General features: G+C 55.2%; 11 protein-coding genes across 11 annotated transcripts; 3 read left to right on the plus strand and 8 right to left on the minus strand.

The window, feature by feature from the left end:
* Window positions 1-163: 163 nt before the first annotated feature.
* W97_00136 (uncharacterized protein) lies at window positions 164-1,120 on the plus strand (the record flags this gene model as incomplete). Its single annotated transcript, XM_007778053.1, has 2 exons — window positions 164-468; window positions 574-1,120. The coding sequence occupies 2 exons, from the start codon at window positions 164-166 to the stop codon at window positions 1,118-1,120; spliced, it is 852 nt and encodes a 283-aa protein (XP_007776243.1).
* Window positions 1,121-1,372: 252 nt separating this feature from the next.
* On the minus strand, window positions 1,373-2,849 carry W97_00137 (uncharacterized protein; the record flags this gene model as incomplete). Its single annotated transcript, XM_007778054.1, has 2 exons — window positions 1,373-2,709; window positions 2,792-2,849. The coding sequence occupies 2 exons, from the start codon at window positions 2,847-2,849 to the stop codon at window positions 1,373-1,375; spliced, it is 1,395 nt and encodes a 464-aa protein (XP_007776244.1).
* A 390-nt stretch (window positions 2,850-3,239) lies between these two features.
* Window positions 3,240-4,781, minus strand: W97_00138 (nonsense-mediated mRNA decay protein 3; the record flags this gene model as incomplete). Its single annotated transcript, XM_007778055.1, has 1 exon — window positions 3,240-4,781. One exon carries the CDS (start codon window positions 4,779-4,781, stop codon window positions 3,240-3,242), a length of 1,542 nt encoding a protein of 513 aa, XP_007776245.1.
* A 302-nt stretch (window positions 4,782-5,083) lies between these two features.
* W97_00139 (uncharacterized protein) lies at window positions 5,084-7,378 on the plus strand (the record flags this gene model as incomplete). Its single annotated transcript, XM_007778056.1, has 1 exon — window positions 5,084-7,378. One exon carries the CDS (start codon window positions 5,084-5,086, stop codon window positions 7,376-7,378), a length of 2,295 nt encoding a protein of 764 aa, XP_007776246.1.
* Window positions 7,379-8,160: 782 nt separating this feature from the next.
* W97_00140 (uncharacterized protein) lies at window positions 8,161-11,576 on the minus strand (the record flags this gene model as incomplete). Its single annotated transcript, XM_007778057.1, has 5 exons — window positions 8,161-9,028; window positions 9,075-9,278; window positions 9,340-9,707; window positions 10,871-11,078; window positions 11,137-11,576. The coding sequence occupies 5 exons, from the start codon at window positions 11,574-11,576 to the stop codon at window positions 8,161-8,163; spliced, it is 2,088 nt and encodes a 695-aa protein (XP_007776247.1).
* Window positions 11,577-12,507: 931 nt separating this feature from the next.
* W97_00141 (uncharacterized protein) lies at window positions 12,508-13,083 on the minus strand (the record flags this gene model as incomplete). The annotated part of the gene is made up of 1 exon (XM_007778058.1): window positions 12,508-13,083. One exon carries the CDS (start codon window positions 13,081-13,083, stop codon window positions 12,508-12,510), a length of 576 nt encoding a protein of 191 aa, XP_007776248.1.
* A 769-nt stretch (window positions 13,084-13,852) lies between these two features.
* On the minus strand, window positions 13,853-17,613 carry W97_00142 (uncharacterized protein; the record flags this gene model as incomplete). Its single annotated transcript, XM_007778059.1, has 3 exons — window positions 13,853-15,946; window positions 17,215-17,516; window positions 17,574-17,613. 3 exons carry the CDS (start codon window positions 17,611-17,613, stop codon window positions 13,853-13,855), a joined length of 2,436 nt encoding a protein of 811 aa, XP_007776249.1.
* A 156-nt stretch (window positions 17,614-17,769) lies between these two features.
* W97_00143 (uncharacterized protein) lies at window positions 17,770-20,316 on the minus strand (the record flags this gene model as incomplete). The annotated part of the gene is made up of 1 exon (XM_007778060.1): window positions 17,770-20,316. One exon carries the CDS (start codon window positions 20,314-20,316, stop codon window positions 17,770-17,772), a length of 2,547 nt encoding a protein of 848 aa, XP_007776250.1.
* A 1,724-nt stretch (window positions 20,317-22,040) lies between these two features.
* Window positions 22,041-23,001, plus strand: W97_00144 (uncharacterized protein; the record flags this gene model as incomplete). The annotated part of the gene is made up of 3 exons (XM_007778061.1): window positions 22,041-22,345; window positions 22,435-22,744; window positions 22,795-23,001. The coding sequence occupies 3 exons, from the start codon at window positions 22,041-22,043 to the stop codon at window positions 22,999-23,001; spliced, it is 822 nt and encodes a 273-aa protein (XP_007776251.1).
* Window positions 23,002-23,376: 375 nt separating this feature from the next.
* W97_00145 (uncharacterized protein) lies at window positions 23,377-23,978 on the minus strand (the record flags this gene model as incomplete). The annotated part of the gene is made up of 5 exons (XM_007778062.1): window positions 23,377-23,490; window positions 23,559-23,627; window positions 23,678-23,721; window positions 23,782-23,863; window positions 23,925-23,978. 5 exons carry the CDS (start codon window positions 23,976-23,978, stop codon window positions 23,377-23,379), a joined length of 363 nt encoding a protein of 120 aa, XP_007776252.1.
* Window positions 23,979-24,334: 356 nt separating this feature from the next.
* On the minus strand, window positions 24,335-26,015 carry W97_00146 (GMP synthase; the record flags this gene model as incomplete). Its single annotated transcript, XM_007778063.1, has 2 exons — window positions 24,335-24,372; window positions 24,425-26,015. The coding sequence occupies 2 exons, from the start codon at window positions 26,013-26,015 to the stop codon at window positions 24,335-24,337; spliced, it is 1,629 nt and encodes a 542-aa protein (XP_007776253.1).
* Window positions 26,016-26,075: the final 60 nt, after the last annotated feature.

The following is a 26,075-nucleotide window of genomic DNA, read 5'->3' on the forward strand; positions in this document are numbered from 1 at the left end:
CCCTCTCCCCCCACACATAACCCGCCTCTCCGTCCCCACTCCCAACGGCACCCTTGAGCTGCTCCACGCCGCCCCCTCTGAACCATCCACCTCCTCCCCGCGCCTCGCCCCCCTCTTCTTCCTCCACGGCGGCAGCGGCAGCGCAGCCGTCTGGCTCTCCTACATGACCTTCTTCAGCCAGCGGCACAACATCCCGTGCTACGCGCTTTCCCTGCGCGGGCACGGCGGGAGCTTCTACCCGAGCTTCCTGCGCATGCTTTACGCGACGTTCAAGAGCGATCTGGCGGATGATCTTGTCGCGGGGATCGAGTTCGCCGAGAGGCGGGAGCGGGAGACGGGCGCGGAGGATGGGAGGGTCGTGCTGGTGGGTCACTCGAGTGGAGGGGGGTTGAGCCAGGATGTGCTGAGTAGGGGGAGGGTGAGGGTTAGGGGGTTGGTGCTTGCGGCTGCGGTGCCGGGGTATGGCTCGTGAGTGCCCCCCCCCTTCTTCTATCCTTTCCTTCGCCCCCTCCTCTCCCACTCGGCAATGGGTCATCCCATATCTGAACGAGTGCTGATATCAGTCGTCTATAGAATGGGCGTCTATACCAACTGGTGGGCCCTCGACCCCTGGTTCTCCCTCCGCATGCTGCTCCACGGCTGGCACCCCAAGTCCCCCCTCAGCAGCACGGCGCTAGTGAAGCGCGTTTTTTTCTGCAACGAGATGCCTGAGTCCCGCGTCCAGGAGTTCGAGAAGCAGATGAGCATGTACGAGAGCTTTTGGTGGCCGGTGGGCATGATGTACCATTTCGCCTCCGCCACAGCCGTCATGAGTAGTATCGTTGGCTGGGGAGCAGGAAAGGGGGAGAGGCTGCTGGTGCTTGCGGGAGAGAAGGATGTGCTGATGACGAAGGATGTGATGGAGAAGCTCGCGGAATTCTATCGTGGGGGGTTTGAGGAGTTGGTGAGGGGGAAGAAAATTGAGGCGGAGGCTGAGGAGGTCAGAGTCAAGAAGGGAGGGAGGAGCAGGGGATTGGGTGTCAGGTTGGCGACGGTGGAGGGCGCGGGACATCATTTGCAGAATGATCTTCAGTGGGAAGACGGCGCGGAGCAGGTTCTGGAGTTTTATCGGCAGCTTTGAGGGCGCTTTAAGGGCGGAAAATGGGGTTTAAAGTATTGACAGCTGGTTGGACTGGATCTCAAGCGCGGCGCACTGCTTTCAAGAGCTATATATAATACAACAAGAATACCCGTCTGATTTCGTACTACTCCTCGAGCTGTCGTTCCATCCGATTTTGCGCCCAGTAAACGCCGCAAAAGGACCCCAGGCTTGTCTAGCAGTGAGTCTCTAACATGTCTTTAAACGCCGCCCAATGCCTCGTGAATATATTGTCTATATAATCACCCTCCTCAACCCGCTCGTCCCACCCAACAGCCGCCGCCCAGTAACCGCATCCCTATCCTTCCCGCTCTCCCACCTTCCCTCTCGACTCCCTTCATCATCCCACCCTTCTTCACCACCACCGCCCTCCATGAACGCAACCTGCCGCTCGTGCGTTCCATCCACCCACTTGTGGATACAGGTGTAGCAGTAGACGTAACCCGAGGGCGCAGCGGTAGGGTTAACAATCGGGGAGGTGCAGATCGGACAAAGGGACGTATCTGGCGGCGAGGAGTCCGAGGGGACGGGATAGGGAACTGTGAGGATTGGAAGGTTGGTGAGGGATGAGATTGGCGGATTGGGCGGTAGCGAGGAGGAAGATTTGGTGGCCTTCTCAGGGTCGGTCTTGAAGTCTGCGGAATCCTTCTCTCCCTTCCTCGTAGCTCTCGCAGGCGCCGGTAGCCCAGACACCACCGGCGGCGGCAGTTCCAGCGCCTCCGCCGCCTTCCTCGACAGCTGCCTCGCGAAATCCGACGCGTGCCACCACTCGAGGAACTTGAGCGCAAAGATCGACGTCGGCAGCAGAATCCTTAGACTCGACAGCAGCCGTGGGTACACCACCCCCGCCATAACCCTCGGATTGAACACCGACCCCCCCATTCCTGGTCTCGCGCCCGCCCTCGCCGCAGTAATCTTCGGCGCCGCAGCCGCTTCAATAGCCTTATAATCCGCGCGCCCCATCCGCCTCATCCTCGTGCCCACAAGCCACAGCCACGGCGAGTGAAACTTCGAGCCGTCGAACAGGTATGCCAGATTAAACGCCAACAGGCTGAAATAGTACGCCGCGTTCATGCTGGGATAGATGCGGCGCAGGAACCACTTGTAGTAGAACAACAGCCTCTCGCTGACACTCGCACCCGGTCTAAGCTCGTCCCGCCGCTGAAACCCCAGCACGTTTGCATGCGCGGCGTGCACGTCGTACCCCTCATCCAGCTTCCGCTTCAGGTACGGCACCCCGACCATGACCGCCAGATTCCTCCAGACATCTCCCCTGCCCAGCTTCAGACTCTCCCTGACAGCGTCAGCGGCGCCGAGCTGTGCGCGCGGAACCTCGCCGCCCTTGACGCGCAGGACGCGCGCGCGCTTCAGGCCGTAGAAGTTCTCGGTGAAGCCGCCGCCGTAGGTGAGCAGGAAGTGGCGCTCGACGAGCAGGGAGAGGAGCGCGTAGACTTCGTCGAAGGAGTTGAGGATCCGGATCAGGTAGCGCGGGTGGCGGTGGGTGGCGAGGGCGAGGAGGTAGCGGAGGGAGGGGGGGAGGAGGGCGGCGAGTTGGTGCTCGGAGAGGAGTTCTGTGGGGGCGTGGTGGGTTAGTATAGGTGAGTGGGGAGGTGAATGGTGGGGACGGGGGGGGAAGCTGGGGTGGGGGGTTACCGAAGAGAGAGGGCTTTAGCTCGTCGAAGTTGTTTTGAAGGACGGGGAGGAACTCCATCGTGGGTGAAGTTCTTTCCGGCGCGCTGGTGGACAGAGCAGGCGCATTGCTGGCTGTTTGGTTGTTGATTGCGCTGGACTGGTGTTGCAACTTTGGCCGAGGTTCGGACGAGCTCAGCCCTACGCGCATTTCATGCGTTCAATCACGTGCGCTTCCCGTTGATGTCCGCATATCCAGCCTGTGTAGCATCTTTCAAGACAAAATACCAATTCTAAATTGCGCAAGTGGTAGCAGCAGATGGATATATCGTCGCATGACGAATTTTGGAATTACTCAGCATGGCATGATGCTCGTCTAATTCATCACGCGTAGATATCAAGCAATGCCCAAACGCCTGCCAGATGCCAAAAATGAGAAGGAGCAATGAGCCGCGCACTATGTTTCAGCCCCCTACTCCTCCATACCCATCTCCTCAAATTCGTCAATAAGCTGCTCCATTGGAATCCTCAACCTGTCGTCATCGCTCTCTCCGCCCTCCGTCATCTCTTCAACATCCATCCGCTCCCCTCTCGCCTTCTGCTGATTCTTGTACAGCGCCAAGTTCGCTCTCAGCTCCTCGTCCTCCTCCACATCCCGTAAGAACATTTCCATATCGCGCTCCAGCCTGTCCTGGTCCTGCTTGCGGGGCAGCATCTCGCTCTCCTCCTTCGCCATGCGCTTGAGGCGCCAGTTGCGGTTCTTGTTCTTCTTCTTGCGCGCGTAGAACTTCTTGACGAGCATCACGTCTGGGATTGTGGATGCGTAGTTGCGGTGGTTCTCCAGGGCCTCGAACTGTGAGTTGTTGAAGTTTGTGCCGGAGAGGTGGTAGCCCAGCACCGAGTCGCCAGGATGCAGGACGCCGCCCAAATGTGTGCGCGTGTAGTATGTTGTGTCGTTCAATCCCATGTCGGAGGCACGTGCTACGGTCGCTTCGGCGAGCGCAAAGCGGCCCTTCTGTGGCCCGAGGGGCTCGATGTCGAGCACGATGAACTCGGCGAGCTCTTGGACGTCGGCTAGAGGGGCGAAGGGGGTGTGCCAGTACTCTTGAGTGGAGATGTCGGCGGTCTGGAGCGTCGTTGGGTCGATGACGTTGACGGACGTGCCGACCTTGTAGCAGAGGGTCAGGGGCGAGATGCCGCCGAGCTGTTTCGCTAGCTTGAGGGGCAGGCAGATCAGGTCGTCCTTGCAGAGCGGGACAAGCTCAATCGAGTAAGAGAACTTGTAGGATTTTGTTGACGTGTGAATGTCCATCGAAATGAGCTCCTGGCTCTTCTTGACTCGCACGGGAGCGACTGAGGTGAGGAAGTCGACAAACTTCTCTGCAGAGTTGCGGGCAGAGAAGAAGAAGTCTATGCCATCGTGCGCCTCTTTGATGTTCTGGGTGTCCTTGTGGGCGCCGTGCTTCAAGATCAGCTGTTCCAGGAAGAGAAAGGTCCGTTTATGCGGAACTTTCTGTCGGACTTGGACGACGGCTCGCCACGTGTTGTGCGTGTAGCTCTTCTGGCAGTCCGGACACTGCTGATATGCCACAACGTATTCAACCTCGAAACTCTGCTGTAGGATGGTGCCCTGCAAAGCCTCCTGCTGGATGGTAATCTTGACTTTGATTCTGCGGCTGTGCGGTTCGGTCCAGATGAAGCTGGCGTCGATGATCCGCACTTTGCTCAGACCGCGGAGCTTCCGGAGGCACAGGGCTAGAAGTTCCTTGCTTTCCGGCTGCGCTACCAACCATTGTGAGGGCGGTGCTAGGTACCGATCACAGTCCCGGCATATGTGGACGGTGGCCTCTCGCTGTATGCCCTCAGAGATGTCGACTGTAAGCTTAATGCAGTCGTCACAGAGCGCTGCTGCGGCCTTTGTGCCGTCAATCGGGGCACCGCAGTTGCAGCATAGAATTGTTGCGGCGCTCGGTGCTGGCCGGGTATAAGCTAGGGTATCGACTTCCATAGACATGGTGAGGAAAGGAATGAGAATGTGGTTCTGTAGATGGGAGTGAGATTGGAAGTAAGGGGGAAAGCTGGTGGGGAGGAGAGTGTAGGGCGGAGAGAGAGAGGAAGGAGAAGAAGGACTGGGGGTTTATGAGAGACTTCGGTGGTTCACGATTGTTCTTTGCGCAGAAATATTCGCCTCTCGACTTTGATATGTCAGCCTTACCGGCACAAGCCGGCGGCTGAGCTGCGGCGGACTGCGGAGTGCGGACCTCCGCCCTGCACTGGAAATTTTGACCATCCCCCTTACCGTCCATCAGCACAGCAATGTCTGTTCCAAGGGTCATCTCGTCCGCTCTTGGATGCAATGGCTGTCGCATCGCTATTGTCAGGTCGTTCGCTTCCATCTCAGGCGTCCAGCTACCTGCCATCTCCGAATCACGAGCGCGACCGGTACGACGGCTGGATACGCAGCGGAGCGGTTTCCTCACAAGTTCAAGACAATGCTCAGAGCAGACACCGAAGGAGCACATAATCTCAGAAGATGAAGCACCCGCTCAGGCTGAAGAAGATGCAGAGGCAGGCGCACCCCCCTCGACTGAGCTGGCGGGCGTTCCCTGGTATCTCCAAGTCGAAACACAGCAGCGTGCGCCAAGCCTCTCGCACCCGCTTGCAGAGCGGCAACGATTGCCCGATCTCCCTGTAGACCCTCCTCCAATACTACAGGACCTCCTCGAGCAAATCTCCATCGATCTCGGTCTTGACGACCTGACCCTCATCGACCTCCGAGCTCTCGATCCCGCACCCGCGCTCGGATCCAGCCTCCTCATGATTGTGGGCACAGCGCGGAGCGAGAAGCATCTACACGTCTCAGCGGATCGGCTGTGCAGATGGCTTCGCAGCACACACAAGCTCCGACCGTTCGCGGATGGCTTGTTAGGACGGAACGAGCTGAAGCTCAAGATGAGGAGGAAGGCAAGGCGTTCGAAACTCATGGCGAACGTGGGCGCGTCAGAGACCGCATCACCCGACGACGGCATCAGGACGGGTTGGGTGTGCGTCAATGTTGGAATGGTGGAGAGCGCAAAAGACACCGCAGACGCTTCTGCGGCACCGGCAGATTTCGTGGGCTTCGGCAGACAGCGGGATGGCGTCAGTATAGTGGTTCAGATGTTTACAGAGGAGAAAAGAGTAGAGATGGACCTTGAGGGGCTATGGGAAGGTGCGCTCCAGCGCGCAGCTAAAAGACGTGAGAAAGATGAGCAAGCCGTTGAGAGCAGTGATTTGGGGCATGACGACGTCGATCGGGAGGCGGATCTCTCGAGGGAGGCTGGCCTCAGAAGCCCATCCAACTCGAACCTTCTGCCCTCCATCCAGCCTCGAGTGTCAGGACCGCAAGCGGCGCAGCAGACCCGGAGCCTGCATGGAGTGTCTGCTGCGCGAAGGCTTCCAAGACGCAGTCTCGGCACAGCATCCGTTATCAATGCCGCACAGCTTCAAAACGAGTTTTCTACGCAGTTATACCGACAAGCTTCGACTTTCTCAGCGGCTAGCGGCCATAAGATACCGCATGAGGACGACGACGCCGCAGCGCAAGAGATGCGAAGCCAGCTAAGACACCTCAGCAGTCTATCACCTGAGGCAGTAGTCCGCGAGCTGGGACCGAGCATCCGGCCATTTCCACCCCAGAAAGACACCACCGCCATGAGCCCCCTCATGCGCTCATTCTACTCCCAAATGCCTCAATACCCCGACCTGGTCCACCACGAGCTAATGATTGATTTCCAATGCCTCGTCCTCAACTCCGCCCATCCAGAAGCGCGTCTTGACCAGGTAGACAACGCACTCAGCAGCCTCCAACTCTCCAGCCTCCCCATCCCCGCCCGCGTATTCCACCGCGTCCTCTACTCCTACCTCGCCTACGCCGCCCGCACCTCCCACCCTCAACACGAGCCGCACCCCGGCTTCTGGCGGCGCAAAGCGCTCTCCCGCGCCTTCAGCGTCCTCGACTACATGGAGCTCTACGGCTACGACGTGCTGTCCGAGGACCTGATCCTCGCGTTCCACGCCGCCACGAGCCCCGTCGCGCTCTCCGCTCTTCCCGCAACCACAGAGCACACAAATGCGGCCGCGGAGGATCTCGCCATCGAGGACCTAACCGCCACCCGCGCCCGCCTGCGCAGATTCATGGACCTCTTCCTCATCGCCCCCCACGACGACAAGACCTGGCTAACCCTCCTCCATGCCTACGTGACGGACGTCGGCACCGCCGCCCACGCCGACTGGGACGGCTTCTGGGCCGTCTGGAGCGCGATGCCAAGGCGTGTGTATGCGCGCTCGGCGGACATGTACGGGCTTATGTTTGCGGCGGTTGCGAGGAGTGGACACCAGGCAAGGGCGATGGAGGCGCTTAGGACGTGGGTGCCGGAGATGGGGAGGGAGAGGCCGCCTGTGTTGCTTAGGGGCGAGGTTGTTAGGGGGGTGGTGGAGTGTTTGAGGGTTGCGGAGCCAAGGGTGGAGGAGGGTGAGGGAAGGGGAAGCGTGGGAGAGAGTGAGTGGGTTAGGTTGTGGAGGAGGTGTCAGAGAGTTTTGGAGGCGGAGAGGGCGGGGAGTGTGGATTGAGGGGAGATTATTCGGAGGATGAGAGATGAAGGACGGTCGCAAGCAGGCCCGGTAATCTAGGCAACGAGCCCTGGCGGTGCGATCCGGGACGCTTGGAGCCGTTGTCCGCGGCTGCTGGACGGCTTCGCACGAGCTGGCAACGCGTCGTCTAGCGCGTACAGCGTCCTCAACAGCGATGTATGAGAGCACGTCGCGGTACATTGTACAGTGTAGATGTGTAAGGTATTTAAGGTTGATGTACAAGGAAATTCACGACTTCTGTGATTGGCGATCATGCACTGACTATACAAAGTCGCGCTTCATTGAATTAGCTGATAAGTGTGTAGAGTGCAGTAACTTGAATGGTACAGCTCACGCCTGCGCTTACAATGTGGCGATCTAGGGCTGGTTGTAATCATGCGTCTAAGGCCTTGTGCAATTTTTCTTCACAACCGCACCCCTCAGTTTTATCTGCATTGTACATTCGTTCAAGCGAGTCAATATTCTCTGGGTTTCGCTTGAACGTACCCACTGGTTACCAGGTTGACGTTAGCCCTGTGGTATCATTGCTAGCTTATTTTATTTGAACGTGATCTGCCTGTATCAGCATGTGCACCTGAAGCTTAGCTTACGGCCACGGAGATGCGTTGTCTGAAATTCAAATCTTGTTTGCTATCGATCGGCGGCAGCTTGAAATATAGGTGCGCTTAAGCCTATGAAGGCAAGCTTGCGTTTCAGCAGCATTACGAACTTGGCCGCGTTGACACAACACAAAGCCACCAGCACATCTGAGGCATACCACACTAGCTATAGAGCATCTGACACTCCCAGCTGTCAGGCAAATCCACGTCACCACCCCTATAAACCGCCTGTCTCGGATACGGGCACAGCGGTCTCTGCCTCAAAACTCCAGCAGCTGGATTTGTATCGTTCCTAAACTTCGTAGCAATCAGCTCATCCACCGGTACACCATTCTCAGTCCACTGCATCAGCGCTAAGAGCGCATCATGCCTCGCATCCTCAAATCCCGGCGTCGAGTAGGCCCCCGTTCCCACCGCCGCGGCATGTCCCGAGCCAGCAAAATACCACGGCGCGTTCACCGCTGTGCCCGCACAGTGCAGCATCCCCGGCACGAGGAAGAAGCGGTACCAAGGGTCGAGCTCGACGCCCCTCGGCAGGAGAGTCCTCAGGACGTGCTTGTAGAAGTACTCGGAGCTGCCAGACGGGATGAGCGCGTCGGCCAGGCCGTGATACATCAGCAGCTTGCCGCCGCGCGCGGCGAAGTCGCTCATGTCGAAGTCGTCGGCCGTCGCGTTGCCCGGGTCGAGCTGATCGGCCAGCTCCACGATGCGGTACGAGAAGTCCTGCCACCTCCAGTTCGGGTCGTTGAGCAGGAAGTACTGCACGTATTGCGTACCGAGCGGGTGGGGGCTGCTGCCGCCGAGGAGGACGGGCCACTGCGGCTCGGAGCCGAGCGGGAGGGCTGGGAAGACGAAGGTCTGGTTCGTATCGACGTAGTCGCTGTAGATCTGGTATAGTGTAGAGATCTGAGGCGCGGTGAGGCAGCTGCTCGCATTTTGGTTGGCCGCACCGCAGAGGAGGGCCTCGGGGTAGAAGTTGCATCTCGCGGGATCGCTGATTATGCCGTCTTCTACGTCGTCTGAGCCGTCGCTTCTGTTCGTTAGATTGCACATTGACGCAGGAAGGAGAAACCTACCACTGGCGGAGAACTTCCGCGGCAATCACAGGGAAAAGCGTAGGCGGAATATGGTGCGACGCATTCACTGGTAGGTTATAACTTCCTAGCTTGAGCGTCCAAGGCTGCAAATGCGAGGTCCACCATGCCGGTGCGCCTGCCAGAATGCCGTCAAAGCTATCTGGGTGGAGTTGAATCTCCTTTAGGCCTTGGCGCCCTCCTGTACTGGAGTTGAGGTTAGCTTCAGATTGCTGAAGAGCAGGAAATGGAAGAGAAGGAGATTTACCTGCACCCAGAATAATATGAGTATTTGATGGAGCTGGCATAGTAGGCTCTGATTATATCCTTTGCGAGGACAATCGAACCGTGCATGGCTCGGTATCCCCAATCGATCTTCCGTTCAGGTTGGTTCAACGCCCAGGTGATGTCTCCCGATGTCGAGTTGTGGCCGGTGTTGGTAGACATGGCTGCGAATCCATACTGCACTGCAGACTGGCTCATAGCTAACCAGTTGATACCGCCGGCGAAGCCGCCATTGCCCACGGCGAGGAAGCGGCTGTTCCAATCGTCTGGAAGAAACAAACCGAAGGCGAATGATGAAGATTCGGAAGAAGTTACGTTAACCTGCACTGCGCATAGAGCTGGCAGATTCGTCTATGTCGATTTAGCGTTACTGCAGGCACGAAACCACTTAAGGAGAGGACAGCGGTTTTGAAAAGGCATGCATACAATCAATCATTGATAACATGCTGTTAACAGTGCTCTGACGGCAATTCGCGCGCAAAACGATGTTCAAATGATGTTAAGACGAGATTGCGTAATAGCATACTGTACAAGATAACTGACTGTGTGCATGCTTTTTCAGAGAGCAAAGTGCTGTAAGGTATCAGATGTCTCCGGAACTAAACTTACTGGGTTTATCGGATATGCTATGTCTGCAGCGCCCTGTCCATAGGTACCGTTCGCACTCACCGGCACAGCAGAGATAGTACGAGCATTAGAGGGCAGAATTGTGTCAAATGCTGCTGTAGAGCAGTCAAAGGCAGCGGCGCCTGCATACACGCTACTAAACAGTAAAAACTGAGGGTAACTCAGCCTCATCATGGATGCGAGAGTGTCGACTTCTTATTCTCTCCATCCTGTCGGCGCGGTCGTCCCTGTTTATGTAGATCTACTGGGGACGGCTCGGGTTGATCGCAATGATCTCCGTCGCGTTAACCGCAGTCTGATGCCGGGTGCGGGGAAATGGAGAGCCTGCAGGTACGAGCCGACGCAGCGGCGAAATTCCGATAACAAAAGTGGTGGAGAGCTGTGGTTAAAGAAAACCATGGAGAGTTGACCTCGGCGTGGTGTTGTCCCGAGCCAAGCTCCTACTGGATAAAAAACAGATCTGTCAGCCGGATCTCTAAAATCATTGCTTAAAGCGGCTTAGGTAACTTATTCATCTGTATTTGTCTTCAACTTCTAATTAACTTTGAACCGGCGATTTAAGTGTACTACGTTCTCCATTTTGTGATATGAAGCGCTCATATTTTTTGGTGGAGCGCGGGTTGCGTGATGTTCTGATTACTAAGCGAGGACAAGACACCATCGGGGTCAACTCTCCATAGTTTTCGGTAACCCTAAGAGGGCTTCATTATCACATGGATCTTTGTCCTCGCCTCGGGGTACTTCTGATAAGCTGACTTGTAGCAAGACATGGCATCATTTCCATGGAACTACATGGAGATATCGTGATACAGGAACGCAGAGTAAGACAGTAAGACAGTAATCAGGAATGTTCCGCACATGCATCGATGACCCTCAGGAGACCTCACCGCTGAGATTGCTTCCACAACCTCAAAAAGAGGGCCCATGACCACTTCGCCCACCCCGTCCACCATTTCTGTATCGCCCGGTCTGTCTGCTTGGGTTAGCCAGTCCAGCGGGCGCAGTCTGCCTAGCGGGAGCGGCTCGCTGAGCAGGAGCGGCTCGTTGTGCAGGAGCAGCCTGTTCAGCAGGCTCCTCTTCCTCATACTCTTCATCCTGCGCGGCGTAAGCAGCTTGTCCAGCCGGAGCAGCCTGCCTCGCCTCTCCACCATACCGACCCTGTGGAGCCTGTGGAGCCTGTGGAGCCCGATCCGCCGGAGGACCTCCGAAAGGCCCATACCCAGGGCCAGCAAGAAGCGCACCGCGTGCAGTTCGCGTTGGGCGATCCAGGGGGCTGAGATAGTCCTCCACATAACCCGGATCGTATACCGTGAGGCGGTTGTCCACGACCGTATGAACGGGTATGATGCTTGGATTGAGCAGACCGACTGGGGCTCTGTACCCGAGTCCGACCACCACAGGCACATCAACCGCGACATATGGATCTAGGTAGCTTCCGCCCAGGCGCTCGCAGCGCGGGCACAGACCAAGGTGGAAATCTTGTGCCCGGGGAGGAAGTACGCAAGGCCGTCCGCGTAGCTCGGCGATCCCACAGTGCCGGAGAGATCGGGCGGAGTGGTCGCAATCATAGACGGTTACTTGTATGATGCACATGATGTTGAGCGGCTGAGCCTACGGTCCGATTGAGTGAGAAGTGTAAGATTCGTGGGGCCTGGAGGCGTAGAAAGTCCAGACAGTGAGGATGAGAGTGCGAGAGGTTGTAATCTTTAGCTCGACAGCTTCGACGCGCTGGTGGCTAAGTGTCCTGTATTGGCACGAGAAAGCGAAACGGTGAGGTTTGTTTTCCCTACACTCGAGGTGTCAGCGTCGACAAGAGATAGTAGCGAGGGAATTAGCCGCTATATGGACTCTAGTAAAAGATACAAATGACTGCAGGACTCTACAAAGGCATTGGTTGATAGGGTATGACTTGCGCTGCCGGAGGCTTGATCCACCTCCATCTAGTTTTGAGGACGGGCTAGAGCGAAGTGGTAACAGAAATGTGAGACTTACCAGCAGTTCAAGGGGGTGAGCGAGATGCTCTGAAGAAGTATAGGGTTCATCTTTGTGGTTAATATGTTGAAGTTTGTTGGATGTTGGTAGGTCGGGGACGTAATCTGTGGAAGAGAAGCTCGCGGTATTTGTATGCTACTAAACAGCAACGCAACGCAACGTGGTGATGACAAGTCGTGCGTCAGCAGTATGTTGATTCACTCGTGGTATCGTGACACACACTAGGGGTACGGAATGCTGGCCGGTGATGAACATTAACCCGCTATGACGAAAGTTGCCACGCTTGAACCGAGGGCTTGGGGTGCAGGACTCCCAATACGGTATGTAGTTGACTGTTTTGAATCACACAAGAGAAGACTGTGGCACAAGACCTGAAGAAAACATGGTGGTGAAAGGCGCTCCGCAAGAGATGGTAGAATGTTAAGCTATACTTCCGCTCACCCCATGCCATCGTCGCCTCATTAACCGCCATTACGACGGCGAAGGTACTCCATGATCGCTTCGAACGGTGCTCTCGCTGCACCTCCGGCGCCTAGTCCGTTCGGTTCGTGCTCTCCATATGGCCTTCCCTGCCCGTGTAGCCCATCATCCCGATTAAATGGCCCCGGTTGTCCGAATGGGCCTCTGTCCCGCGTGAATACGCCGTCGCCTCGCTCGAATGGCCTGCCGCCTCGCTCGAACGGGCCAACGCCGTATCCAAATGGTCCCGACCGTCCAAATGAACCGCCACGCTGCCCGAACGGTCCACCCTGGCCGAACATCCCACGACCGTGTCTGTACGGCCCACCACCGCGTCTGTACGGCCCACCACCGCGTCTGTATGGCCCACCACGCTGGCCAAACGGTCCAACACGCTGTCCGAGAGGTCCACCGTGGTGTTGAAACGGCCAGTCCTGTCTATACAAGCCACCACCGTAACCGAATGGCCTACCGCCTTGTCCAAATGGTCCACCGGGCTGTCCAAACGACCCACCCCCACGTCCGAATGGCTCAGCGTATCCGTATGGACCATCCTCTTCGTCTTCAAAGTAGGGCGGACCGCCGCAATCCGGGCATGGGCGATGTTCAAGGTCGTCCTCCATTCCCGGATTTGGACAAGGCTGGTCATTTTGATAGCAACGCTCGCAGGGATCGAAGTACGGTTGACGGCAGCCGCATTCAAAAGTGACCATGCCTTGTAAACACATGATTGCAAGTCTCGCTGTTCGGCTAACGGAGGTAAGCCTGATGTCGAGGAGGGACTGCAATAAGGAGGTTGTCCAGAGAGTGATAAACTGATTCAGAAGGCGTTGGGATATTTAACTGAGTGGCTTCGATGCTCTGATGGGTCGATGTTTGGAGTTGGCTTGTTGAGCCGAAGAATAATACTATACTTCCTACAGACAAGAGTTAGCGGCAAGAAACTTGGGGGTTGAGTCAGTCAGTGGCAAAGAAAAGCGTTCTGTGGAAAGCGCCTAATCATCTGTTGCAGCACCAAGAGCATACGGGTTGTTCAGGGTGAATTCAATAAGCTGACGACTGACCAGGATGGAATAGCAATACTGCACACGTGTGATTCACCTATGGCTTAATGTTGTTGGAAGCTTTAAGTCTGTATAGTCGTTGCTGGTGTTTGAAGAGTGTGGGAGTAAAGCGAGGCTGATTGCACTATTTATCTGCTCATGGAGTGCAAAGCAGCGCAATTTGCTGGCAAGACTGCATACGTCAGCGGTTTGGTCATACTTGTTAGCATGGCACGTACCCTATACATGTAGCAAGCATGGCATAAATATCAGTGTATGCATCGCAGCGGAAACTGATCTCTTGACCTTTCAATCGTTCGTGCCACGTAAGATACTGTCCACAGCGAAGCGCGAGGAGTGTCAGAGAAACCGAGATTAGTCTTTGTCTGTATCCTCATTGTCATCTGCCACCGAACTGCCAAAATCAAGCTTCATCAGCAAGCGATCAACTCCGCCACATCTCCACGGCTCATAGCTGTCTTCACTCAACGACGGCTTGACGTGGAAGCCGCTAGATCCCAGGCGCTCAGTATCAATAATCCTCAGACGAGCCACTAGCGATTGTAGATCGCTGTCTATCCTCTTTCGTGAGCGGTCTAGCTCGAGTGCTACCTGTCTCTCTTCCTCGGCATGGTTGGTCAAAGCGTCTACCAAGCCTTCATCTTCTTCGAGATCAAGGTTCTGCTGGATGGTCTGCAGACGAGTGAAGAAGGCGACCAGCTCATCAACATGTGACAGGAGAGTCCGTAACGTGCGGGCCCAGTCATTGTCTGCTAAGAGCAGTGAGCCCACAAGTGCCGTCAGGAACCTGCGGTGAGCAGACGCGAGCGCCTCGGGATCATGCGGTGTTTCCTCAGCTCGCTCAGCCGATTCACCACGCGTTCCATGCTGGCTTGGCCTGTACGACTCAGCGGACAACGGTCTCGTGCTTATTGTGCTGTGAATCAAGGATGACGAAGTCTGTGGTCTTGATGCCGAGCCACCTGTCGCCTGAGCCGCTGTGATCCAGCGATGGAAATGTTTCCATGACACTTGAATGACTTCTCCTTCGAAGTATCCTGCCGTCTCGGCGAGGAGGAAAATTGCAGCACTGCAAGTCGCCCAGACCTTTCGCAGAGCTAAGGCGCGCGTATCGGCCCTCTGCCTCCGTTTCCTGAGTTCATCTCGGCCACCTGGTAGAGCACAATGAGCTGGGCCTGGAGGCGCGGGGTGAATTCGGCGAAGGCTGCTGTGCCGCCAAAGGTCGGCCAACCTGAAGTGTGCTCTGCGAATCGCCAGGAGGTACGCATGTATCGTGGAGTAAACCTCCAACTCTGAGCTACTGATGAAGAGATCCATGGGGGAGGGTATGTCCAGGTTCAGAGTGATGGGCATAGCCATGAGGACATCGTTGAAGGTAACACCTGCCACTTCGGGGAGTGATACAGGATCTTCCCTGGCTCGCCCTGGGGTCGCGGGACGTGTGGTAGCCGGTTTGGATATGGAGAGATGGACTGTATCGCGCGCGAGGTCCAAAATGTCGTCGGTGATATCTTCATCTCCCGTGTAAGATGACAAAACTGCCCATGTCCGCATCAGAACCGCTGTGACCTCCCCTTCCTTGATGAGTAGACCTTGCAGATTATGGTTAGGTCGGTGTCTGGGTTGTCCACTTGAGCTATGCCGTGAACGGAGTTGCTCGTTCGCTTCCGTGATTAGAGCCATCGCAAACTCGCCGCGTCCGAGCAAAAAGAAATCCTTCAGCAGCGTCAGGATCTGCAGGATCTTTGGTAGTGGAAGAAGCTGCTGAAGTGTGTTTCGAGATAACGACACACGAATTGCGGAGATTGCATCCGAGAAGCTGGCAGATGAAATGGGGGAACTCAGTGCTGACAGGTACTGCAGATGGACCGTTACGAGTTCTAGCTCCGATGCTGTGGACGAGCGTTCGTGTGAAGTCTCAATGTTTCTGTGATGGGATCGAATTTGATTTAGAGACTTGCCTATGAACAGGACGGAACTTGCTGCTTGTGGTGAGATGAATTTGGGAAGCAGCTTGCTGTTGGCATGGAACTCTGGAATGCTGTCTGCTGTATCTTCATCTGTATGAACGAAGAAATCCTTACCGCCATATGCGGGTATATGTCCGTACAAGACCCACGTTGATAGTTGTTTCAGCCACGCCGTCTCGGCTACCTTGATGAGCTCGGTCGCTGCGGCTTCAATGTCGGGATATCCGGTCTGAGCCTCTTGACGCAATTTATCAATGATGCTAGCCCCGGTGCACGCGTTTGCAGTCCTAGCCTCCTCGCTTGCAGCGCAATCGGCCTCGGATGGGAGCATGTAGCAGGAAATATCCCACAGCCATTCCAGACGTCTGGTCCACTCATCAAACTGGCCGACTACGCCGGCTAGAGGAACAATGTTGTATGCGCCGACGATGGCGGCGTCTTTTCGCAGGATCTGACTCTCAACATCGAGTATCTTCTGCTGGAACCTCGTGAGATGAGTGAAAGAGATTGATACAGCCACCGCACGACAGATTGCAGAGGGGTGGATAGAGGAAATGGTGGCAGCATGATCTCTGAGCGCTCGATGCAGCCTAGCTAGATGTCCAACCGAAGAGAGCAGGGCCTTCTCTGGCGGTGAAAGCAGTGGAAAGCTGTCTAGCCTCAACTCAGACCTCGCAGAGTCTTCAAAAAGCGCGGAAGGATGGCCGGAAAGCGAAAGAAGAATTTCGTGTAGCATTTTGGTGACTAAGATTCAAAAGCTTGCGCTTGTTCCAGTGGCCGAAATCTTTCCGGAGTAAAACGAACAAGATTAAGATGCAGCACGATACCAATAGGCGTGCTGCAGAATGTGTGTCGTATGGGACGGGGTACTTCCCGCTGGCTCGGCACTCCTGTAGGTTTGCGAAACTGCTGTCAATTTCTTTCAGTGCGGTGCTTGAACCATGTAGCGCGCCCATCATCGATTCGAAGGACACATTTTAGTCGAGACAGTTGTCAGCATCCGATGGTGAGAGGGCAAGCTGTCGCGTCGTCGAACAGACGCGGTCGAGCCCGCGATATACTGCCATCGCACGTGACTTCATCAGCCAACATCACTTCTTGTTCCATTCTCGGTAATGATCGCAGATCAGAAGCGGAAATTGAGGAATGATGTTGTTATTCATAGAACTTCGGATAAGTCTAGTACGCTCGTAAAATATCTGATCGTGATGTTGACGCTCTCAGTCTCCCAACGCCAGTGCATGCCAAATCAACCATGCGGAACCGTAAGGGTATCATAATGCGTCCCAAACCCAGAAACACCATTGTAAATGCAAACAAAAGCCAAACACCTTGTATGCCGGTCATGTGCACCGTCCATGCGTGTAACGTCGTCCACCGAACTCCAATCCGCGTAACTAGATGCCGCTCAGAACAGTTCTGTCAGAGATGCCCCCAATGCCTTCATAAATTCCATAATCGAACGCTTCGTGAAAGTCATGATTGCTGAGCTCCCGTACCCCGGATAATCATCAGCTGCGATCCACGGGCCCAAGCGAGTGCATGCACGAATCTTCAACCCAGAAATTGCTCCACCTCTTCTGGAACGATCGACCCTACCATCAGTGTATGCCAGACCGTTCGAGCGACTGCATGGGTCCCGCTCACAGCCCGAATCCCCAGACTCGCGGCTGCGCTCGCAGCGCCGCACATCGAACCCCAGGCTAGGGTGGGTATCCGTCTTACGACCCGTCCACATGCACGTACCCTGCCGGTGATTTTCACACCCAGTTCGAGAGTTGAATACGGAACTTGCGATGCGATCAACTTAACTAGCGCGTCGGAAGCTGTGCGCTGGGCTGGAGTGAACGTGGTGTAGACCGGTGCACTGGCGATCGCGGTCGTCGCCAGACCAATGGATGTTGGCGCTTGGTCAATTGGCCAAACATCGCGATTGTTGTCGCCTTTGACGACCGCGGCCTGTATCGTACCCCCCAATCTCGACGACGATGGCGCGTCAGCGACTGTCTTGGCGGTAGAGATTTCGGACTCCTGATGCCGGGCGTTCACTAGAGGATTACACGTTAGTACACCCGCCATGCTGCTGCTAAGGGAATAGCGCTTACTGAAGGACCGCTCGATGACATCTTCCAAGGCAGCATTCATTGCTGCCTCGGCCAGATTGCTCACGCTTGAATGCAACGGGGAGGATGAGTCAGATGTCGAGCTGAGTGAAGAAGAGCCGCTGCTGTCGATACCAGAATCTCGACGCAGATCTTCGCTTTGTACTTTCGGATCTTGTAGATATTCCATCTCCTCATGCTAGACGGCAGCAGGTGGGGGAGTGGCGATTGAGAGGTCTTGGAGGATCAGACCATCCTCATCTCGACCCTCATCAGTTATGTTGTCTACTTCCGGTCCTCCTTTCTGGTCAGCACCGACGGTGTCGTTCTCCTGGCCGTTTTCGAAGCTCATATCTTCTGGCATTCCTGAAGCCGCGTCTTTCTCGGCATTCTCTTCATGGTGGTCTTGGATCATCGAGCTGTCCAAGGCGTCATCATCCTGGCCAAAGACACGCGCCTGCCGTTGCATCACTACGATGTGAGCATCACCAAAGGTTGGCTCGTCGTCGGCGGTGTACTCGACGCTACCGTCATAGCTGTCCTCGTCTTGCTCTAAGAGTAAGCTGTCTTCCTCAACGTCGCGCTCATCGCCACCGATGCCAGCCATGGACGTCTCCCGGTACAGCGACGGTGGCGCTGATAGAGACCGCTTCACGGCTTGAGACGATCCCAGCAACTCAGTGTCGGATGCGACTGAGTCCAAGTCCTCATCACGTAGGCCGAAACGTGATTGGCGGCCATTCAAGGATCCAGAGCGCGCGTCAGCGCACGCTTCTCGCACTGACTGTGAAGTCATGCCTTCGTCGTCAAAAGCGAACTCGACATTGCTTCCTGCCGCCTCTTCAAACCCTTCCTCTTCTGTGACATCATCGTCTTCAGAACGCTTACTGCCGAAGTCGCTCCAGTCCGAGGCCTCACCGCCGTCCAGTATATCCTGTGAGAGGCCAGCATAGAGGTGCTGGAACTCTTCGGCAGGAGTCTGGTCAAAGTCACTCGCAGAGACATACGAGTCCTCGTCCGCATCATCAGAAGCACTCTGCGCTTCTGTCAGCCGCGATCGCCGAGGGCAGAAGGTCTTCCGGTTCGTTTGGGTTTCCGGATCCACCGTTTCTTTGAAGCCTTTAGCGCCAGGCTTGTACCACCATTTCCTCTTGATGCCACTCGTACCCGGTTCGTATACCTCCTCTGCCAACCGCCGATTCATCGCACCGTACGGCACTTTGTAGCCTGAGGTGGGGTCCATCACGTAGACGTGAGACCAAGCGCTGGCGGACAAGACGTGGCGGCGGAAAGCATCGTGCTCCTCGCCTTGATTTTCGTCCCACCCCTTACGGACGTGACCCTCATAGAAGTTCAAGTCCTCATGGTGTGTTGTTGTCCAGACGCACACTTCCGGAGAGGTCTTGGTGCTCTCGGGAACCAGAGAGTTGTGTTCGTAAGGAGCCCAGTATGGATCAACCTCTGCACCGTCCGGGACCTCGTACGCGCGGCGAGGCAAATTCTCGAGCTCCGCATGAACATCTAATGATGCGGACTGGATCATGGCCACCACATCCACATCCTGGTGCAGTTCCTCATTCTGCACTTCGTGAGCGGCTTCTTCACTCTCATTCTCATAGTCATGCACCTTGTCGCTCAAGCGATAGTGCATAGCTTCCTCCGGTGTCGCAAGATCGGTTTCAACGTCAGTGTTTGCTTCGGAGTCTTCCTCCTCGTCTAATCGGTAATGCGTGGCCTCCTCGGGAGGAGTGAGGTGGACCTCATCGTTAGTCTGGGCTTCGGATGTTTCATCAATGCTGACTAGGGAATTTTTCCGAGCCCGATCGGCCATTCGCTCAAGGTCCCTCGGCGCTTCTTCCCGGATGAGCTGTTCGAGTTCTTCTTCCTCATCTGGGAACTCGAACACATAGGGGTCGTCTTGTGCTTCAGCCGCTTTAGCAGGCTCGATTTCGGTGGTGATCATCCCTTGCGATGCTTCGGCGACCGGCTCCATCTGCGTTGAGACGATGGTGGGAGCCATCTCTCCCTCTTCCTCGATGATGGGAGCAGAGTATGCGTCCTGGGGAGTTGTCGAGGAATCTGGAGTGTCGACGTCGACCCCGTAGAACCCGCCTTGATCCTCTGCGAAGTATCGTGTCGAGCTTTTGTATGCAGGGACCGGCACGTCTTTCTTCTTGAAGCATGTGCGCCGGAAGACGCCCCTCGCTGCGAGGCTCTGCTGCTGAAGGTAGAAATGCGCCCAGTTCGAATTGAGGCACTCGACGGCGAACTCTGAACGCCGGCTAGTCTCGTGAGGTTTGAGATCGCCGGAGTGGGTTACCGGTCGCGGCGCAAGTACCAGCGGGAGGTCGCTAGGCTGTGCTAGGCCTGGAAGAAGGATCGGAGGCGTGTAAAGGATTAGTTGGCGGTCGCGCGTGTCCCGCCAGATACTTGTTGGTAACGCGCTAACAATGCGCGCAGCGATAGACGACCAATCTTTTTGGTCGGCCGGCAGGTCGGGTATGGCGTACAAGGTTTGAGGCTCCTCAAAAGTCAAAAGAAACTCTTGAGAGCTAAGCGCTTTGACCCGATATGGGTTTTGGTGCGCCAGGAACTGCGGTAGCGAGTCAACATCGGTACCACTGAGGTGCGGTGGATTACTAACCTCTACATTAGAGAAGACTTGCTGCGATGATATCGCTTGCTGTCTCCATGAGTGCTGTGCGTTCGCGGACGGCGCAAACACGAGGGAGAGAAGAGAAGGCATGGCGATTTGCGGATAAGCGTTTGCTTTAGGTGTGTGGATTGTCGTGTTGACAGGAGTAAGGTGTGGAAGAGTTAAAGATGAGAAACCGTGGTTGAAGGTACCAGATATCACGTCGCTTGAAACAACAAAAACAGGCAGAGCGTGCTGTCAACAACGTAGATCAACTTGCGATAATAAGCGTGTCTCAGAAGGGCTTGCGAATGGAAATGCTTGGAAGGCGATACTTTTCTGGAAAATCGCGGTATTGGTATCGTTCTGGAGCGAGTTGCGAGTTGCAATGAAGAAGGGAGGAGGATGATACAGAGCGAGTGACTTGATAGAGACGGTTGTCAGGGCACGACAGTTGTGAATGAGCTCCATGTTCCTGTGACAACACCACGGCCCCACTGGCGCGCCTGTGAGTAAGTTGGTAAAGGAAAATTCACGGCGTTACAACCGGCTGAGCGTCGGAGCGAGTATCTACGCGCGGAGTTCGTGACTCTGTAATCAAGTCAGCCAATGATCTTGCTAAATTCACGCGCTCAGCTGGTGCGCGCAAGCCGACAATGATACTTACAGCAAAGGTCGATGTACCGGTATTGGTGCGAACGGAAATATCTCGCGACTTTTGGCAAGCTGTTGTCAGACGCAAGGACTAGAGGAGTAAGCAATATGTCACCTCCCCCGCCCTGGAAGACCACATAGTAGCTTTTGGAGCGAAGAGTGGCAACAACCCGTTGTCATACAAAGGCAGCTGCACACAAAAGAAGTCTGTTAAGGATTCAAACAATGGAAAAGCTCTATTGTCATCTCTTCATGCTCGGCTAAGACATACAATAAACTTGAAAAGACGCAGAGATGCAGCTTGAGTAATAAGAAATATAGAACGCGTCCTACGATAAATTAGTTATGAGTATACACGGCCATGGATATGTACCTACAGGCTGATAACGCTCATCTTGTATCATCAGACTGGCAACTGGCGAACGGAAAGTACAGTCATTGCTACCAGCAAGACAACCAGCAAACGCAACGTCCGGCACCAGCAATTGTACTCCTGCGCTGCATTCAAATCCAATAGCGTCTACCCGTCTATCGAGCAATTTTCATTCGGCTTGCCAGCCTTCAATGACACACTCCGCGTCTGGGCGCGCTGTCGCTGCTAGAAGTAGAGAACAGCTACCACGGGTACCCAAGCTCTTTCTTTGCCTTTCGTTCGTCTTGTAAGAAGGTTCCCTTTCTGCGATGCCTGGCTCGGTCTTTGTTTATCCCCATTATACAGCCTTTCTCTTCAAGATCTGGTCTACGGCTACTCCATTATCATCGTCGAAGCACGATTCAGGCCGGGGTACCCCACACCCGACTTTGACAAGCTGTCATCCGTCCATTGCTGGGACACAGCTCCATTAGATGGGTTGACGTTCAGTCAAGCTTTGGCACGTTGTCCCGATCCAGCAAGGCGGCACGTTGGTGGCTTGAAGCCGCGCAGGGTTCTGCGGAAGCTTTGCCGAGGCCCTTGGGTCGAAGCTCCCCACCACGTTCTTCTTTCCAGACCTGGAACACACCCAACACTTCAGCCTCAATTGCTTCGACCAATTCAAAAGACTGGAACTTTTATGAGTTACAAGCACATGCGCCCTTATCAGACCCTCCGCCGTCTCGCCCTCTACTCCAACAGCATCTTTAACCACCACAACCCCACCATAAACCCCCACTTCCTCTTCCCCACCACCCTCAAACGCACAATGGCTTCAGCAATGGCCCAACGCCTCGAAGGCAAAACCATAGTCATTACCGGCGCCTCCTCCGGCATCGGACGCAGCGCGGCAAAAGAGTTCGCCAAAACCTCGCCTAAGAACCTCAAGCTTGTAGTCACAGCACGGCGGATCGACGCACTGAAAGAGCTAGCAGAAGAGATCAAGACAGAGGTGGGCGAGGGTGTCAAGGTTCTTCCCGTCAAGCTGGACGTCAGCAAGCCGGAAGAAGTAAAAGGATTCGTGGAGGGGCTGCCGGAGGAATTTAGGGAGATCGATGTGCTTGTGAACAATGCGTACGTCTTCTCAACCACAGCCCGCACAGCCCGCACAGCCCACAATAGACCTCCTAACACACCTTTGCTGACAAGAGGTGTGTAAACAGCGGCCTCGTCAAAGGCGTAGCCCAAGCCCCCGACATCGCCCCAGAAGACATAGACACCATGTTCGCGACCAACGTGACCGGGCTCATAAACATGACGCAGGAAGTCCTCAAGATCTACAAGAAGCGGCCTGACGGCGGGAAAGGCGACATCATTAACATCGGCAGCATAGCCGGGCATCAGGGGTATCCCGGCGGCAGCATATACTGCGCGACAAAGGCTGCTGTAAAGATATTCACGGATGCGTTAAGGAGGGAGCTTGTTGCAACGCGCATAAGGGTTATTGGGGTGGATCCGGGACAGGTCGAGACGGTAGGTTGAGTAAGGGGTTGACAGAGATGAGGGATGCTGACAAGGAACAGGAGTTCTCGGTTGTCAGGTTCTATGGCGATAAGGCGAAAGCGGATGCGGTCTATGCGAACTGTGAGCCGTTGACGCCGGAAGACATCGCGGAACTCATCGTCTTCGCTGCTGGGAGGAGAGAGAACGTGGTACTTGCAGAGTCGTTGATTTACCCAAACCATCAGGTGCGTTACGGGCTTCCGTTTACGAAAACACGCAGAAACTGACTTGGGAAGGCGGCTGCAACTGTGATGCACAAGAAGTCATGAGATCAATTAGATGGTTGTCGTCAACTCAATGGGTCGGCGCGCAGAAGAAACGCAGCTGCGCCGCGCTGCGGCTGCATGGAAAAGATTGGACCACTTAGAAGGGCCACTTTGCGGTAAGAGTATGGAGTATCGGCTAGTGTCCTATGAGCTCATGTTGCTACTGGGAAGGAACATCGAAGACTGGCGAACATTTAAGCAGTGCATATCATTAGCGACTCGTCAAGATGTCTGTTTTGCTATTGCCGAGAAGCTAGCTGTCCACATCGCCGACCATGCAGATAGAATAGAATCAACTAGAGGGCATCCTCTTGAGAGCCCATCTTCTTCAGAATCTCAAGAGCCCTTGGGGCCAAAAGAGCCCTTCTTCTTCAGGATCTCCTCTTCCTCATCCTGCAGCTCCTTGTCGATCTTGGCCCCCTTGCTGGGCTCGTTGCCGTGAGACCTGGCCTGCAGTGATGATCATGTTAGCCGTTCTGCAAAGATAGAGCTGTCGTTTGGAGGACGTGGAGACCTACGGGTAGCGTAGGATCCTTATTGTGCAGCTTCGTCTCCTCACTCTTGTTGTCCTCCTCCTCATCACCGCGCTGCAATGGTCAGCGCTCCGGACTAATGTAACACCCTGGCGGCACTGTACCTTCTCCTCGCGAGCGAGCTTGTTGGCTATCGTCCGGTTGTCCTCTATTGATTGTGCAATCAGCTCTGGCTCTATTTGTAGTGGGTCGTGCTGGCGGAACCCACTCGAGTCTTGGGCGAGATGGCTGTTGGGCTTGCCCTCCTTGTAGCGCTCGGCCTCGTTGATCTCGGAGTCTTTGTAGTTCCTCTGTGTTATTGCATCGTCAGCGACAGTGATCAGCAGACGGTGACAGACTGGAGAGATCGACCTGGTCACCGGCCTCGTACACCTGTCGGTTGCCGACGTTGGAGTTGCCGCTCATGGTGAATGGGTGGATAAATGGGTGGAAAGTACTGTACTTGGTCGTTTCCTTGTATTGAGTGGATTCGGTCTGCAATTGAAGGTCTGATAGAAGTGTTTGTCTCGAAGGGTGAACCTTTTCTCACTCTTAGTGGGATGGATGGTGGGATGATGACGTCAACTTCGCCAAGAGCCGGATGCTTCTGCATAGTAACACCGACGGCAGCAGATTTCAGATTTACATCAGTGTATTATGAGAAACTCAATTACTCTATCAGGGTATAACGCTCGTTAAGCCATGTCATAGTCTATCTTTTAGTTCATGCATCATTTCAACGCCAGATATGCAGAACGCCATGAACGACCAAGCCCCAGAGTTCACTCCATCTCAATGGTGCCAGGCGGCTTGCTTGTAACTATTCTTCATGTCAGCTTGATCCTTTACAGTCTCTACAGTGGGAGACTTACTGTCATAAACGACACGGCAAACCCCTTTGACCTCATTCACAATCCTTCTGCTGACGCGCTTGAGGAACTGCCCGTCAAACGGATACCAATCCGCCGTCATAAAGTCGGTCGTTTGCACAGCACGGAGAGCAATGACCTGATCATGCACCCTCTTGTCTCCCATGACGCCGACAGCCTTGACGGGCAGGAGCGCCGCGAAAGCTTGGCTGATATCTCGGTAAAGACCAGCGGCTTTGATCTCCTCAATGAAGATGTTGTCAGCTTCTCGGGCGATACGGACCTGATCTGGTGTGACCTCTCCCAGGATCCGGATCGCAATGCCAGGGCCTGGGAACGGATGCCTCCAAACCAGGTCTTCTGGAATCCCAAGCTGCGTTCCGAGTTCGCGGACCTCGTCCTTGAAGAGCTCTCGCAATGGCTCAATCAGTTTGAGGTGCATATTCTCAAGTAGGCCGCCAACATTGTGATGCGTCTTGATCGTTGCACTTGGGCCTTTGAAGGAAATGCTCTCGATGACGTCCGGATACAAGGTGCCTTGTAAGAGCCACTCGATCTCGCCAGCTTTCGAGGAGCCGGCTGCCGCATCTGCGATCTTCTTCGCTTCTTCCTGGAAGACTTCGATGAAGGTGTTGCCAATGATCTTCCGTTTCCTTTCGGGATCATCTTTCACGCCCTTGAGCAGGCCTAGGAACCGCTCGCTCGCGTCAACAACTGTCAGATTGATTCCGAGATGCTTCGTCAACGTCTCCTTGACGATCTGGGCTTCGTTAAGGCGCAGGACGCCATTGTCGACCAGAACGGCATGGAAGCGATCACCAATGGCTTCCTGCATAAGCTTCGCGGCCACGGTGGAATCCACGCCGCCGCTCACGGCGCCTATGACCTGGCCTTTCTCACCTACAAGCTTTCTGATGCGGGTAATCTCCTGGTCGACGAATTTACTCATCGTCCAGTTCTGCTCCGCTCTGCAGACGTTGACTGCGAAATTCTTTAGCAGCTGTGTACCTCTCGGCGTATGGGTGACCTCAGGATGGAACTGTATGCCATAGTACGGCTTCTCGGTATGCGCAATGCCAGCGAACGGAGCATTGGAGGTTGTCGCGATCGTAACGAATGAGTCAGGAAGGTGAGATAGCTTGTCTCCGTGCGACATCCACACCTCCAGATTGTCCTCGAGTCCCTTGAAGAGCTCGTCGATGTGACCTGCTCCACTATTATGCCTCTGAATGTCCAGATAGGCATGCCCATATTCTCGCTTCTCGCCCGCAAGCACGTTCTTCCCATGGTGCCACGCAATCTCTTGCAGGCCGTAGCAGATGCCCAGTAGCGGGACGTTCAGGTCGAAGACAGCGGGGTCGACGTGAGGCGCGCCCTTCTCATACACGGAATACGGCCCTCCGGATAGAATGACACCCTTGGGCTTCCATGATAGCTCGGATAGCTTCTGCGTGCAAGGGAGCATTTCGGAGTAGACATTGAGCTCGCGGAGACGCCGGGTGATTAGGTGGGAGTATTGGGAGCCAAAGTCAAGGACGAGGATTGTGTCGAAGGTCTTGTGGGGTTCGATTGGGAGCTCGCCGTTGGTCGCCATTGTGGTAGCGGTGGGATTGCTTAATCGTTTGAGGATCAGGACATGCGCGCAACGCGACCT

The sequence above is a fragment of the Coniosporium apollinis genome (assembly GCF_000281105.1).
Source record: "Coniosporium apollinis CBS 100218 chromosome Unknown supercont1.1, whole genome shotgun sequence".
In the NCBI taxonomy this organism is placed as follows: Eukaryota; Fungi; Ascomycota; class Dothideomycetes; genus Coniosporium; species Coniosporium apollinis.